Genomic DNA, 14,729 nt, shown 5'->3' on the forward strand with positions numbered 1-14,729 from the left:
TCTCAGGTGCTCCGGAAGGGTAAGCAGATCCTGCTCCACATGCGGCACCCGTCGTGTTGCTTATGTGATAACAAATCCGGTAAATAGTCTAATTCGGGAGGTCACATTCATGAAAGGGAAGGGGATTGTAGTTACGACGTAAGGAACATATATCCGATATCATTTGTGAAACGGTTATTCCATAACAAATGTCTATACAAATATCTCGATCATTTTTTAGAATTTTCAAAATATATAAATGAGATTGATCTGATTAAATTATCATTATATCCCTCAATAGGTTTCTAAATTGAAATTATTGTCACATTAGCCTAATATCTTCTCTATATTCTGTAGCAATTTTCGTAGCTCTTTGTATCCACTGTGTCTTACCAAGTTAGACTTAACAGTGGTTTTGAACTTACATTATTTGGTATCACAAAGGATGTCACTTGTCCAGCAGACTCGGCTTACTCAGCTGGAACACCTTCATTCACCAGCGGTTTTTGTTGGGGTTTGTGTTGGTACGTCTTAAGTTTTTAATATTGAGCTGGTGTTTGTCTTTTTCGTTCTTCGTTCTTTTATACCCTGCCATTAGCAATTTTTTCCCGATTCAAGTGTGTGTTTGCATATTTTCATCAAACAATAGCTTATATAAAAAGTAAAATTTCCGTTCATTTTTCTGCATTGAAATTCTTTTATTCTGTTGTAGGCATATATATATATATATATATAGTATACGGATAATTGTTTTGGAAACTATATTTTGTTGAAGACAATATTTTCACCTGAAGATGTCTGTCTTCGAATAGCGGTATACTACTGTTTATCATCTATATGGTTGGGTTGTATCCTTTTATCAACCAAGATAAGGATACAATCAGAATCCCATAACATCGAAGAGAAAACTTTCTTGATGTTACGTTTGGCTACAATTTTTATCGTTTGTGAAGTCAATCGAAAATTCATTAGTTAATTTTGTGCTGTTACGTACAATTACGAAGGAATGAATGAGTTTTTAATTTGATAGATGCTTGTGTGCTATTTTGTAAAATTGTTTGTTTTAAGATTGTAACACAGTGATGACTGCTGTACCCATATTTTGACTATTTAATTTTTAATGTCTGTTTTGTTCACCCATCGTTGTAAATATAACAGAATTTGATGAGACTTTTGTAAAAGTGAGATGTTTAGCGCTATAAAACCAGGTTAAATCCACCATTTTCTACATTTGAAAATGCCTGTACCAAGTCAGAAATATAACAGTTGTTGTCCATTCGTTTGATGTGTTTTTACCATGATTAGGGACTTTCCAATATAATTTTCCACGGAGTTCAATATTTTTTTTAATTTTACTTTTAATTGTTTAAACATAGTATGTTTTATCTTCTCATACTATTTCAGTCGTATTTCAAATTCCAATCATAGAATTCAACTTCTACTTGTTTTATAAAATAAAAAGTCATACCCACAGACATTCTAGAATGTTTCTTGAATAATGTTTTAAATGACACTATAAAATGCAAATTATTTACAACAATTGAAATTGATTCAAAATGAACATCAATGAACTAATGTTTTTCAATCATGATGAATAAACAGATGCTAAGTATAAATAAGATTCCAACATAACCAAAATACTTTATACTATTTATATAAAAACAACCATAACCATAATTTCTCAATGATAAAGGTCGTACGGTTCCCTATAATTGCTTAACGCCACTTTATTTGAACTGTGGTGGATAGTTGTGTCCAATGTAATCATACCCTATCTTCTTATTTATATACTAAGTATATATATATTAATGTATCTATATTATGTTTACTGAGATTGTTTATGTGTAAGCACTAGAAGAAAGATTTACATTAAATCGAAGAAATTCCTGAAATCCCATTTCAGAAATATATACACTAAATCAAAGTTATATAAACAACACTCCACATCGTAAAATATTACACAAGATCGTTTTTAAAACTGAGTGACTCGACTTTTAAAGTATGTTAACTCGTAAATCATGTTATTTTAAAAACAAAAATTAGCAATGATGAGGAGCCTTTTTTACGAGACAATTTAGTGGCAGCACCAAAACACACTCTTAAGTAAACCGGGAAATATTTCCGACGCACTATTTGACTAATATAAATTTAATATGAACACAAAAGTAAACAGATAGAACCACAAAACACTTATTAAAGTTTGAAACAAGATTGTTTTCAATAACCGAGTTTGACTCGCTTTTTTTTAATAAAAGTATCTTTTGTTTTTCGTACATCATGAAATTCGTTAAATTTGTTAAAGACAATCTAAAAATGGTCAGAAACGTGTTTAAACTGTGTATTTCTTATCATATAAACAGACTGCAAAAAAACGAACATTTGCCTCTATTGCTTAATAAAAAACGTTTCATATCAAGAAAAAAATTATTAAAAGAGTATCAAATTCCCTTTTGAAAAAAGTTAGTAAATCGCGTGGAGATCATAAAAAAGATCGAAAAACAGAACATTATTTTATAACACATAAACAAATATCGCTATCACATTTGCGAAATTGATAAAATCTGCTAAAATATTGTAAAACAATTGAGCAAGTTTGATGTTTTCTTCGAATTGTTGATAATTCAAAAGATAGCACCATTAGTGAGGTAAATACGACTTCAAACCTGAAATAGAAATATCAAGATGTTAACTGCTATCAACTAAGTATTAAGATTTTTGTGTAGTATTTTGTAAACTGTAACAGTTTTTTGTCTTTTCGACATGTTTTGTTTTTCCCATGATTTTTACAGTGTTTCACTCACTGATATGCTATCAGATTTCCTGTTGATAACTCTTGCCTTATTTTGTCTTAGAATGTACAAGGTTAATATGTCATGCTTGATGAAGATAATAAGATTCATCTCTTTTTTTGTAATTTTTTACACCCTATTATTAAAGCATTACTACTTTATTTACGATTATACCATTATATTGAATTAAGACACTTCTTTTCCCCGACAGTTCTTGAAAAACAAAGTATGCTTGGTACCATTATTATTTATTCAAATGCGATTTTTTTTTTCAATATTATATTCATAATTATTATGGTCAATAATATTGATACTTATTGCTCAATACAATAAGCGTCACATACATAACTCTCTTTTTTAAGTTTTAGGTTAGAAATGTTTTGTCGACCACATTTTGTAAATTTTAACCTTCATTTGGCTTTAACATTGATGTTTCTAAATCGACAATGCCCAAAATCACTCACAGTAGGAACAAGTATTGTACACAAGCCGAAATAAGTAAATAAAGTATTTCTGAGTTCCATCTTCCACATTGATTAAGAATATTAAGACAAGGAACTGTACCAAATCAGGAATATGACAGTTGTTGTTCATTTGTTAGATGTGGTTGAGCTTTTGATTTTGTCATTTGATAAGGGACTACTCGTTTTGAAATTTCCTATGTTCAGTGGAAAGTTGAGTAATACTACAGCCTTCTATATATATGAAGTGTTTTTGGATTTACTGAAATCACCATATCAAATGGATAACTATTTAATATCTAAACTTCAGTTATAAAGAGTTTTATTTATCCATAATGATAAACGATCTTACCTCCGGATTTTTCAGTGTTTTGTAAAAGACATTCTGGTGAAGGTGATCTGGAAGAATCATTATCGTCATCAGACAAGAAACCATCACGATGAAGTAACCAGTATGTGCGAACATAACCATGAAATGCATTCAAGACGTCTCGATCATGCTGTAATGTAAGATAATTAGTTGATGATAGCTATCGATCATAAAGAATAATGAAACATCAATGTAGAACATGGAACTTATTTAACCAAGGGTTAACTATTAGTTTGTTGAAGTCATGTTTTGAAAACAAAACAAACACAATCTTTAGTATGTCTTTAGTTATATGTGTATTATTACGTATTCTGTGGATTTACTATTATTCGTTGGATACCAACTCTCGTGAAAGAATTTCGTTGGTTAAGGTGAACAACGAAATCAAATGTTCAACGAATGACACATTTCCTATAGGTATGTATGTAAACTTCGGGAAAACTACAAAACTAAATATCCACGAACATGAAATTATTCCTTAATCCAACAAAACTGTTATCCACAACAATAAGTGAATCCTCAGTTCTACACTTTGGTCGTGTCTGGTCGCTATTCTTTTTTGCTTTTGTCAGGGTGTTGCCAACTTCGTTTCAACTGATGAGCAAGAATACATTTATCTATCATACGCTGCTATCATTTTGTCGTGTCTGTTTGTGGAATGTAAATAATGTGGAACAACGTACGCCTAGACATAATTTATTTGCCCTTTGCACTTTTAAATAATTAATGAATATTCAACTTTTTCTGTTGCATGCATGTGTTTGCTAAAACATTTGTCTCGCGAGACAACGCGTTTTCAGTGAAGAAGGACAATAATACACCTTTAAAGTAATATTTTTACCATAATACACCACGAAATTCAGTGGTGTTACTTTTTTGTTTCCATTTTATGATAGACCGTCTCTGTATAAAATTTTCTGACGTCGGACACACAAATCAATGAATGTGTTTGTAGATAGACGTTTTTGTGTTCTGTTAAATTGTTCTTTTAAAATTGTTATGAATGATGACTGATGTACCCATGTTTTGACTATTTTATTTCTTGTGTCTGTTTAGTTAACGCATCAATGTAAATATAACGGAATTTGATGAGACTGTCATCACAGTGAGAGGGTGAGCGCTATAAAACCAGGTTTAATCCACCATTTTCTACATTTGAAAATGCCTGTACCAAGTCAGGAATATGACAGTTCTTGTCCATTCGTTTTTTATGCGTTTTGTTTTTTGATTTTGCCATGTGATTATGGACTTTCCGAATTTATTTTCCTCTAAGTTCAATATTTTTATGATTTTACTTTTTGCAAATAGTTTAGATCATTCGAAATGCATCCCAAAGAAATGATTGTTTTATTGATAAATCTATCAATCTTGACCATCATATAGCTAATAATGGTATTCCATTATGTAAATATTGCAATGTATGCCCCTTTTGCAACGCCCTTACTTTCATCAAACATACAAAAGGTCAAAACATGTTTTAAATAATTGATTAAATCATTATGTTTGATACACACTTTCATTTTATCATCACGTCTTTCTTCCATAACAAATCCACCAAAAGCATTTAACAAATCTCTAGTAGTAAGGCTGATTTGTATCTTGTTGCCTACAAAAAAAATATTTACATTTCATATGATATGAAAAGGACAATTTGCATGGAACAGCAAATTGTTACATACATTTTTTTCTTTTTTGTTTGTTCTTACATAGATATTGATTCAATTGCCAAAAACTAGAAAATGATAAAATGGTTCAAAGATTGTTTTACTAGTAGTTACTGATACAGGAAAATAGATGGCCATAATAATTTTATTATCATTTTAAAAAATTGTATGTACACATACCTCTACCCTGGGATTCCATTTTGGACGCAATGCTAACAGTTTCTCCAAATAAACAATACCGGGGCATTTTCGTTCCTACAACTCCGGCAAGCACTGGCCCTGAATTGAAAAACACACTAATACAAAATTGTACAAGTTGTAAGTAAGCATATTAATCTAACACATAATATAACCTAGATCTAAAAGAAATATCTATCCTATACATTTAATGGATATGTAAGTATCAAAGCATTTTTATTGATTTTTTTCTGTGTAATAGTTTAATAATTCAATAATTTTCACTGACTTCTATTCATTATTGACATTAAAAAAGCATGTCATAAAGTGTTCATTCAACTAAGTGGGGTAACTAAATGAAGGTGACGACATCTTATGTAGTTAAGAAACTGATATATGATCCTTCGCTTCAAATATATGATATATACTAATATATAATATCTAAGTAATCGCTTTTCTTTTTTTTTAAGAGACATTAATTTGCAATTTGAAACCGTGAATATTATAATCATTAAGTATACTGAATTTGCTTTTTTTTTTATTTTTGCTCTTTAAATAAAGTCGACCTAATATCTTGACTTACATCTAGAAATTGACAATGAGGGTCGGTTGAAAACAAAACTTTACGAGAAAAGAGATTATTTCAGTTTCCCAATTGTGAACTTTCCATTTCTGAGTGGCGACATCCCAGCAGTGCCTGCATACGGAATATACATCTTCCAATTGATACGATATTCCCGTGCTTGTATTTCCTATCATGATTTCCTTGATAGAGGATTGCTGCTCACAAGGAAGCTATTAAACCAAGAGTTCCAAATGGTGAAGTTGAAATTACCCCTTCGTAAATTTTACAAACGCCATCACGAATTGGTTGATCGTTACGGAATAACCGTTTCACAGATGATTTCGGATATGTTCCTTAAGTCATAACTACAATCCCCTTTCCTTTTCATGAATTTGACCTACCAAATTAAACTATTTACTGGGTTTGTAATAACATGAGCAACACGACGGGTGTCACATTTGGAGCAGGACCTGCTTACCCTTCCGGAGCACCTGAGACCACCCCCAGTATTTTGGTGGGGTTTGTGTTGCTTAGTCTTTAGTTTTTTATGTTGTGTCATGAGTACTATTATTTGTGCACAAAATAATGAACGAAAAACAATTATAATACAAAGTTACAAACGATAACCACTGTATTACAGGCTCCGCGTTTGGGATAGGCGCATACACAATATGCGGGGTCAAACATACTTAGGGGCGTCACACCATTTCCTTTGACTGAAGTATTATCCTTCGACATATTAGCTGACTATTAAATTCAGTATGTCTGTGATAATCTGCACATAGAAACTTTACATCAAATACCTTATAGAAGCTAAACATATGTAGTTAAATTATTACCAATACCAACTAATGATGAGTTTCTAAGGTAATGTCCATGAATAAGTTAAAGTTCCTAGAAAGCAATATCATGTGTGAGTGTTATATAATATGCATACCTGAGTGTAATCCGATGCGGAGCTTGAATTTACTTCCTGGTAGGTGTGGTATTTCCAGCTTCTTGATATTATCCAGAAGATCAAGAGCCATTGTTGCTATTTCTGATGCATGTCTCCTTCCATTCCTCCGAGGAACACCTTTTAATCAAGTTAATCGAAAACGTTATGTAATAAATCATAGACCATTTCTTCATTTAAATAACCAAAGTATAAAATTATCGAATGCAAGCTTCCATAAAGACAATTACAAGTAATGGTTTTTTTTTTAATTGATGCGATTGTAACGGCATCATTGACGCATTGACAAAAAAAATAGTTGTGTACTATCAGTCTCCGAGGGTATCATCAGCTCAGACATGATTTAACAAACTTTTCTAAAATTGTCCGTTTATAAATTTTGAAATTATTAAGAAACTAAGGTTTCAACTCTCTTAGGCAAAGTTGACTTTAGATGAATTTGGCTATCAATTTTAGGTATTTTTGTCATATAGCGCTTCAACGATTTCGGTACTTATACTTCCTGGGATTTCAAATGTTTGGCTTTGAGCGTTCCTAATGAAGATAAATCAAGAAAAGCGCTTCTGACGCATTGAAATTATTAAATGTGTTGTTTTCATTTTTTTTACCTAAGGTTTTGCAGTTATATCGGCATTGTTCATATGCATATCTAAGCTTTTTCAAAAGTGTTTTAGATGCCGGAATAAAGTTTTATATTGCATTTTTATTTTTAAATTGAACTTATGACATTTTAAACCATCTCTGCTGATACTATCTCGCATTTATAACTTAAACTCGAAGTGTGCGGCCATAGATTAACGATTGTCTAAAGTTTGAGTTCTTTTAAGAGATTCACCGTTGGGATATTTTCAACATTATTGTTTACTTGCAAAAGTCGTGTAAATAGATCACTCACGGAAATGAGTTGCTTATTAGTCTCACAAGTTGATGGTACTTGGAATGATGTCTTAAGAACGTTTTTGCCGTTATATTTTTTTATTCATCTTTATATTCCTAAAATGTAGTTCTCACCTGATACGACCATGTAGGCATCACCAATGGTTTCAACTTTATATACATCGTAAACTTCAATTCTGGCATCAAAGCTTATATACAGTCCATTCAACATCTCAACAACTTGAAGAGGGGAACTCTGTGCAGATATACTCGTGAAACCCACAATATCACTAAAGAAAATTGTGGAATCGCCATACTGCTCAGCATCTAATTCTTCACTTCTTTTCAGACTTTCTGCGACACTCATTGGCAACATTTGGTACAACAAAATGTCAGTTCTTTTCTTCTCTTTGTTTAAGGCTTTTGTTCTAAAGTAAGATAAGTGGAACTTTTACTATAAATATTTATTAATGGGAAATTAGTTGGCACAACACTGTTTCTTTAAATTGTACAATGTATTTATTTTTTTTTTATTTTTTTTTTATGTAATAATTGTAAAAAAACAAATCATTTCTTTTTTATCATATTTACCATTTGGTTTAGGGTAGATAGTGAGAAATAAAGAAAAAGAATTGTCAAAACTTTTTTAAATTACAAAATTAAATGTATTTATAATTGGTATGAAAATAACATCATTACAGATGGCGTCAATTAACACTGTGGGAGAGGGTCTTATTGACATATGAACACAGCTGTTTAGAAACATGCAACATTAGACATATGTTGTTTCTGGTTACATCGTGAATAAACAATTTTGAACTGGTTCTGAGTTCAATGAACTATCTACTAATTAACAAAAAAGGGAAGAAAAATAGAGATCGAATGAATTTAAACAAAAGAAAACCTTTTGAAGTGTTTCCACATTATGTCATAATCAAGAAACTAATAAATGTTTGATCAATGCGCGTCATTAGTTGACATCATATTTAAGTTTTCCACTTATTAGTTGTTCATATCAAAATATAAAGTATAAAAAAGTTAGTCCTACCTGTTTGCGATTGATATGGAATACTTTTGGATTTCAGATGTTAATGAGTACACAGCAAATACAATCAAAGGGCATACAATAAGAATGACACCAAACACTATACATATAGTTATTACACTTTGAAGTTCTTCTTCAGATGCTTTGGCGAGACTTTCGTCAATGGTCAGTGCGAGCGCATTCTGAGTTCGCGTCAAGACTCCCTGATATATTGTCATGTTATCAAACCATCTTTCAGCTTCATGGATAGAAGCTTGTGTACTTGTGTAATTATTTGACTTAATTCTATTTCTATAATCTTCTATCGGAACAATAACTTCGGTGTTTTTAGCAAGTTCTATGTTATAAATGTCAAATGCTATTTTAGAGTAAAATCTTGCAGATTCGAAAGTGACGTTTGCTCGATCCTGATTTTCCATGAACAAAAGATACTTTTCTCTTGTTTCAAAACCTCCAGTAGCGTAAAATGACACACCTAACGCTCTTTCCCTACCAAACAGTTCGCTGGATACAATGATTTCTTGATATGCTACCACGTCTTTCCAAACTGAACCTGTACTTGATTCACTAATTGCATCGTATAACCATTTCAATAAAACCATTATGCTGTTGGAATAAAAATCTAATTCGGTTTCCACGGACTGATTATAAACGTCTAGCTGATATCGGTGTTTATTCAAATAGGAGAGAAAACGTTCCCTTGTTTCCATTTCCATGACAATATCGTCTCCTCTTGGCCATTTTGATAAGTTTTGTATTGCAAGATCAGTATCCGGGTATCTTTGCAATAGAAAATCTTTTGTCTCAGGCTTAATATTACTGACATAAAGGGCACTCATGTCTCGTTCAAATTGAATGGTACGCAGCAATGCTCCTAATTCTATACTGAAGAAGAGGAGTTCTCGAATATTTGCAGAACTGATATAGTTGTCAATGGCGATGGCAAACGTGTTTGCTGTCATGCCAGTAATTACCAATACTGGAATCATAACAACTGACAACATTTTGATCATTTGTTTGCGTTTTCCAGCATCTGTGATAGGATTACCTATATAATAAAGCATTTAAAATAACTTGCTTGTCAACTATATGTACTCACAACTTGATGAATATATCAAAAATAAATTTGTTGTGTTTTTAAAGGAATTTGTATCAGGAGCACTCAAGCCTGGATATTTATGAGCCATGAATTGAAAAACATCTGATGAAACATTAGGATTTTTATGATTAAAGTTGCAAAATTTATCTAGGTTGAGCTATTAATGGGGTAGTTAGGACCCTAACAATGGCGTTGTCAGTTCATTTTCGATCTATGAGTTTAAATGTCCCTCTGGTATCTTTCACCCCTCTTTTTTGATTAATTCTTTATATATCAACGAGGAATTTCTGAAAATTATGCTACTAATGGTGTATTTATCATGAGCTGATGATTTTCTCGAGGTCTAACATGAGGACGGTTTAGGCTTAAACATATCATTCAAAATTAACAGTTTAAAAAAAAGAAAAATATCATTGTATGAGTCATAACAACAGAGTAGGTGTGTTTGAACAACTAGTTTTTAATGAAAGCATTTGACGATAGACTATACATCGGTTATATAAATATAATAGTTGTTTTTGAGTTTAAAAGTTCAATAATCATGTTGTTTCGAAATCTAATAGTTATAATGGTTAGGGTCCTTAAAAAGTTCCCCTTACTTTAAGATCTAGTAGGAATGTTCGAGTCTACGGCCTTATATTTTTACTTAAATTATGAGTTTTAAGTTGCTTCTCTAAGAAACTTGACTGATGGTCGTATATCATGAAAGATTAAGCTATGACCAGAGTGACTTAAGCAATAGTTGTAGCGATATTCTGTTTCGGATGACTAGGATTGGATTTTTGTTTTGTTTAACAGCAGTTCCCATTGATTTTTAAGTTTGTATCATTATGAATTTGATAATATTTGCCTCTATTTTAACGTCTTGTGAATTTGTAATATTTAAGATTTGCCTTCACTACCAATGCATATGGTATCGCCCCTAGTTCACACTGGAGGTTGTATTGACCAAAGCTAATGAATTCAGTTGATGGTGGTTTAACTCTGTTGTTGGTTCATACTCTTGTCTGGTGTCGGTTTTTTTTTGTATTGCCCTCTTTGGATATTCAATATGATTTATTTGGTTCAGAAGCTTATAAATTTTAGCCCAACCAAAAAAAGTGAAGTTAAGTGAAGAATATAGTAGAGTAACGGTGTCGACACTGCTTTGAAATTTGCTTGCAATGCGATCACATATGATCTATGCCAGTCGCTAGCTTGTAAATCGCTACACACAAGGTAGTTAGAAAAACAGCAAGAAAATATGTTATCTTGCCTTTACGATATAGAGTAGACTAACACATCATTTGCATTATGTTGATAACGATTATAATTGAATAATTATTACCTCTACAAACTGCGTCACATCTTGTAGCTGCTTGTCTCATGCTTAACATTTCCATGATAGCTGTATTGAGCTGTGATGGTGTAAGGGACAACATAGAACTGGAACTTGATGACCTCTTTGCAATATTTGACACCCGGTCAGAAGGTTTTATTTTCTTTCCAGGCATTTTGTCGGCTGGTTTTTATTCAACTATTACTCCTAATTGTCTTCTCTTGCTAAACATGGTTTCAATTTAAGAGCATTAATCTATAACTGAATTGATTGACAATTCTTAAAGTTAAGCACATATAGAATTAAAAAAACACCATTAAAATCAGATGTGTTTATTCACATGATATATTTCAATGTATTTTGCATACGAGCTACAGCAATGCATTTCTTTTTTTTTTTTTTTTTTGTGTGTGAAGCAATTCGAAATTACTGGCCATACTGTCTTTTTCTGTCTTGCTAAAATGTAAGGCAAAAAAGGGGGACAGAAAAAGTAAGGGAGCAAATAAAAATCCCTGTCAGCAATACTTAATAACTCAAAAATACTTTGTGTTATTCAAATGTAATAATAATAACAAAGTACTTTGTATGATGAAGTTACTTGGTCCATGCATTTGCCAGGCCTTCTGTAGTTCTCTCTATATCAACTAGAATGAACCTCTCATGAAGCAATATTCTTAATAAGTGGAAACAAGTGGAAAGTACATGACATTCAATGCAGAAAGTAGACCAATCTGTGCTATTGATTTGTCATATTCCTTTATGTAATCCAAAGACGTTTGTATAAATTCTAAAGTTTTAATTCTAACTAACAAATTCACAACGAATTCTACTGACTACTGTAGGTCGACTAATTTGACATAACAGCTAATAAAATTGCCACAATGTTTAGATGATAATTTTTGGAATAATAAACAGAGAAGTTAAATGTTTTCAGAAAGTAAAACAATCTTTAGTATGCTTCACTGTTCATTACTTACAGAAATTTGACGATGAATTTGTATTACTGTTCCTTAGAAACAAGGCGAACTAGTTGTACATTAGAGAATTCGTGCGTCAATTCATTATTTGAGTGAATGTGAATCTACGTTTTACACGCTTTTGAAAATAAAACAGTCAAACAAGATTTAAGAAAACACTTTTGTTAGTACTTGTATGTAAGAATTGAATAAATTAATAAGTAACTTTTAAAAATATAACACAATCATATATTTTGACAAATGGCTCTACAGTGAAACGTACAAAACAATACCGTACATTGAACAGGACAGAAGGACCCACAAGGTCCTGTAATTGACCCTATTTCTAGCTTAAATGTAGATCGAAACTATTTGACAAATATTACACAATAACACAATGACTCGGTTGTAAATTACCATTTTGATGGAATATTGACGTATTATGCTTCTGTTCATGACATAACATATAGCAGACGTATTGAATTTTTGCTAAAATTCGATATTTCCATTGATTGTACGGGATTGGAAATATAGAAGGAATGCGTCGACAAAACAGATCTTTTTAAAACAGTCTACATATATTGTGTGTATATTTAATTTGAAAAGTTCTTTTTGTCTTTTTTTTTAAGTGTCCTGACCTCAACTGGAAACATGTATTACTTTCAATCAATGGAGTTAAAATTTAAGGTGATACATTCTGTCTCAGAATGTGTATAAACATATCAATCAGTTGGTGCATTTTTATTTATTTTATTTTTTTGTTAAATTTATATGAATCTTATATATTTTAATTTAAAAATATCAAATTCAAAACGGCTTGAAAAGAAAATCAAAATACCTACCTTACGTCAGTTTGCCATAGACATCAACAGTAAAGGTTATGTATCTTTACGTTTTAAATTAACCATGGTTACCATAAATGTTTGTAAAATGTGTTAAAATTTCCATTGATGTAATTTCTTAATGTTTCCTCTTTATATCAATAACTCAGTTCATTGGTCTGAAATTTACAAATAAAAACTTAAAGATGTTAATACGTGCCAACATAACTTTTAGAGCCTTTCTGAAGCAATTATCAATACGGACTGTTCGCCATTCGATCAAAACGTAATTTCTGTCACATTTCAATTAGCAATGACAATAACGCCTCAACCATATCTGCAAGTACAAAAAAATTAACATTAGAAAGATAAAATTTAAAACAAAATCCACAAAAACGACATAACGGCTTATGAATAAAAACAAATCGTCTAATTGTCTTAAAAAACATCACAAAAGGAGTGGATACGTTTAGAACTATCAATTTTCCTTTTTCTTTTTGGTAAATACCTGGTACATTTTAAAGTATATTTGGTGTTTTATACAACTTTCAATGTGAATCAATCCAAGGGTTTTAATGAGAAATTTCAGAACCTCACGCCAAAGTGGTCCAAACCTGTGTGTCCAATGAAAGACTGTTTTATAAAGTTTTACCTACTTAATAATAGAAAGCTCTATTTTAGTAGATTCAAAAGTTATCTTAAGCGCTGACTAATCGGACATCGTAAACATGAAAAATAATCTATGATGCTGGAATATTTTGACAGGGTCGAATTCAGTTGGACTAGAATATACCTTAATATTTAATAAATGATTACGTGTATGTCCTAATATTTAACCTGTGATATAAGCATCTGTTCAGTTGTTTTCATTTAAATACGTCTACTCGATATGTTTACTTTAAATTGTAACGTGTACAAACTAATCGACAAAGGCTACTGTTTTCACAGTTTTAACTTTTGTTTATCCACAAAGATGAAGTTCAATAAGAATAACGGAAGCATTTCGTCATATATCTCGAGTTTACGTCAACAGTTTTGTTGTGACATTTATTTTAAATTCCTTAAAAGGTGATTCTGATTCTTCTTCCAATTTTTTTTTTTTTTTTTTTTTCTATTTTGTATACGCCATATAACATCTCCACTTTCACAATAAAATTGAGAATGAAGAGGGGGAATATGTCAAAGAGACTATAAAAATGAAAATAATAATTGGGGATGTGTCAAAGAGACAACAACTCGTCCAAAGTATAGAAAAGACGAAGGTCACCAATAGGTCTGCAACACAGCGAGAACATCCCCCATCCAGAGACGTGCTTCAACTAACCCCTAATCACATATATATAGTAGTTCAGTGATAATGGACGTATTACTAAACTCAGAAATATATAAATGTACTGAAATTTAATTAAAAAAATATTCATAAAACTATAAATTGGTTGGTGCAGTTAAGAAAGGTTTGTTGTACAGTTGCAGGGTGAAAACTTGCATTGTTCATTTTGCCTAAAGTTATAAATCAGAACAAAGTAGTAATTCAAGTGAAACGATCATACACAAAAAAGTAAAAGAACAAAAATCCCGAATTCTAAGGAAAATTCAAAACGGAAGGTTTCTATTCAAATGGCAAAATCTAAAGATCAAACACATCAAACGAATG

General features: G+C 31.4%; 1 protein-coding gene across 1 annotated transcript; it reads right to left on the reverse strand.

Moving 5' to 3' along the window:
• Window positions 1–709: 709 nt before the first annotated feature.
• LOC143056537 (uncharacterized) lies at window positions 710–13,159 on the reverse strand. Its single transcript, XM_076229622.1, has 9 exons — window positions 13,097–13,159; window positions 11,308–11,522; window positions 8,885–9,929; window positions 7,972–8,264; window positions 6,943–7,080; window positions 5,444–5,542; window positions 5,114–5,205; window positions 3,582–3,729; window positions 710–2,642 (listed from the first exon to the last, which is right to left on the reverse strand). Exons 2-9 carry the CDS (start codon window positions 11,471–11,473, stop codon window positions 2,617–2,619), a joined length of 2,007 nt encoding a protein of 668 aa, XP_076085737.1. The 5' UTR covers window positions 11,474–11,522; window positions 13,097–13,159; the 3' UTR covers window positions 710–2,616.
• Window positions 13,160–14,729: the final 1,570 nt, after the last annotated feature.

The sequence above is a fragment of the Mytilus galloprovincialis genome, chromosome 13 (genome assembly GCF_965363235.1).
Source record: "Mytilus galloprovincialis chromosome 13, xbMytGall1.hap1.1, whole genome shotgun sequence".
In the NCBI taxonomy this organism is placed as follows: Eukaryota; Metazoa; Mollusca; class Bivalvia; order Mytilida; family Mytilidae; genus Mytilus; species Mytilus galloprovincialis.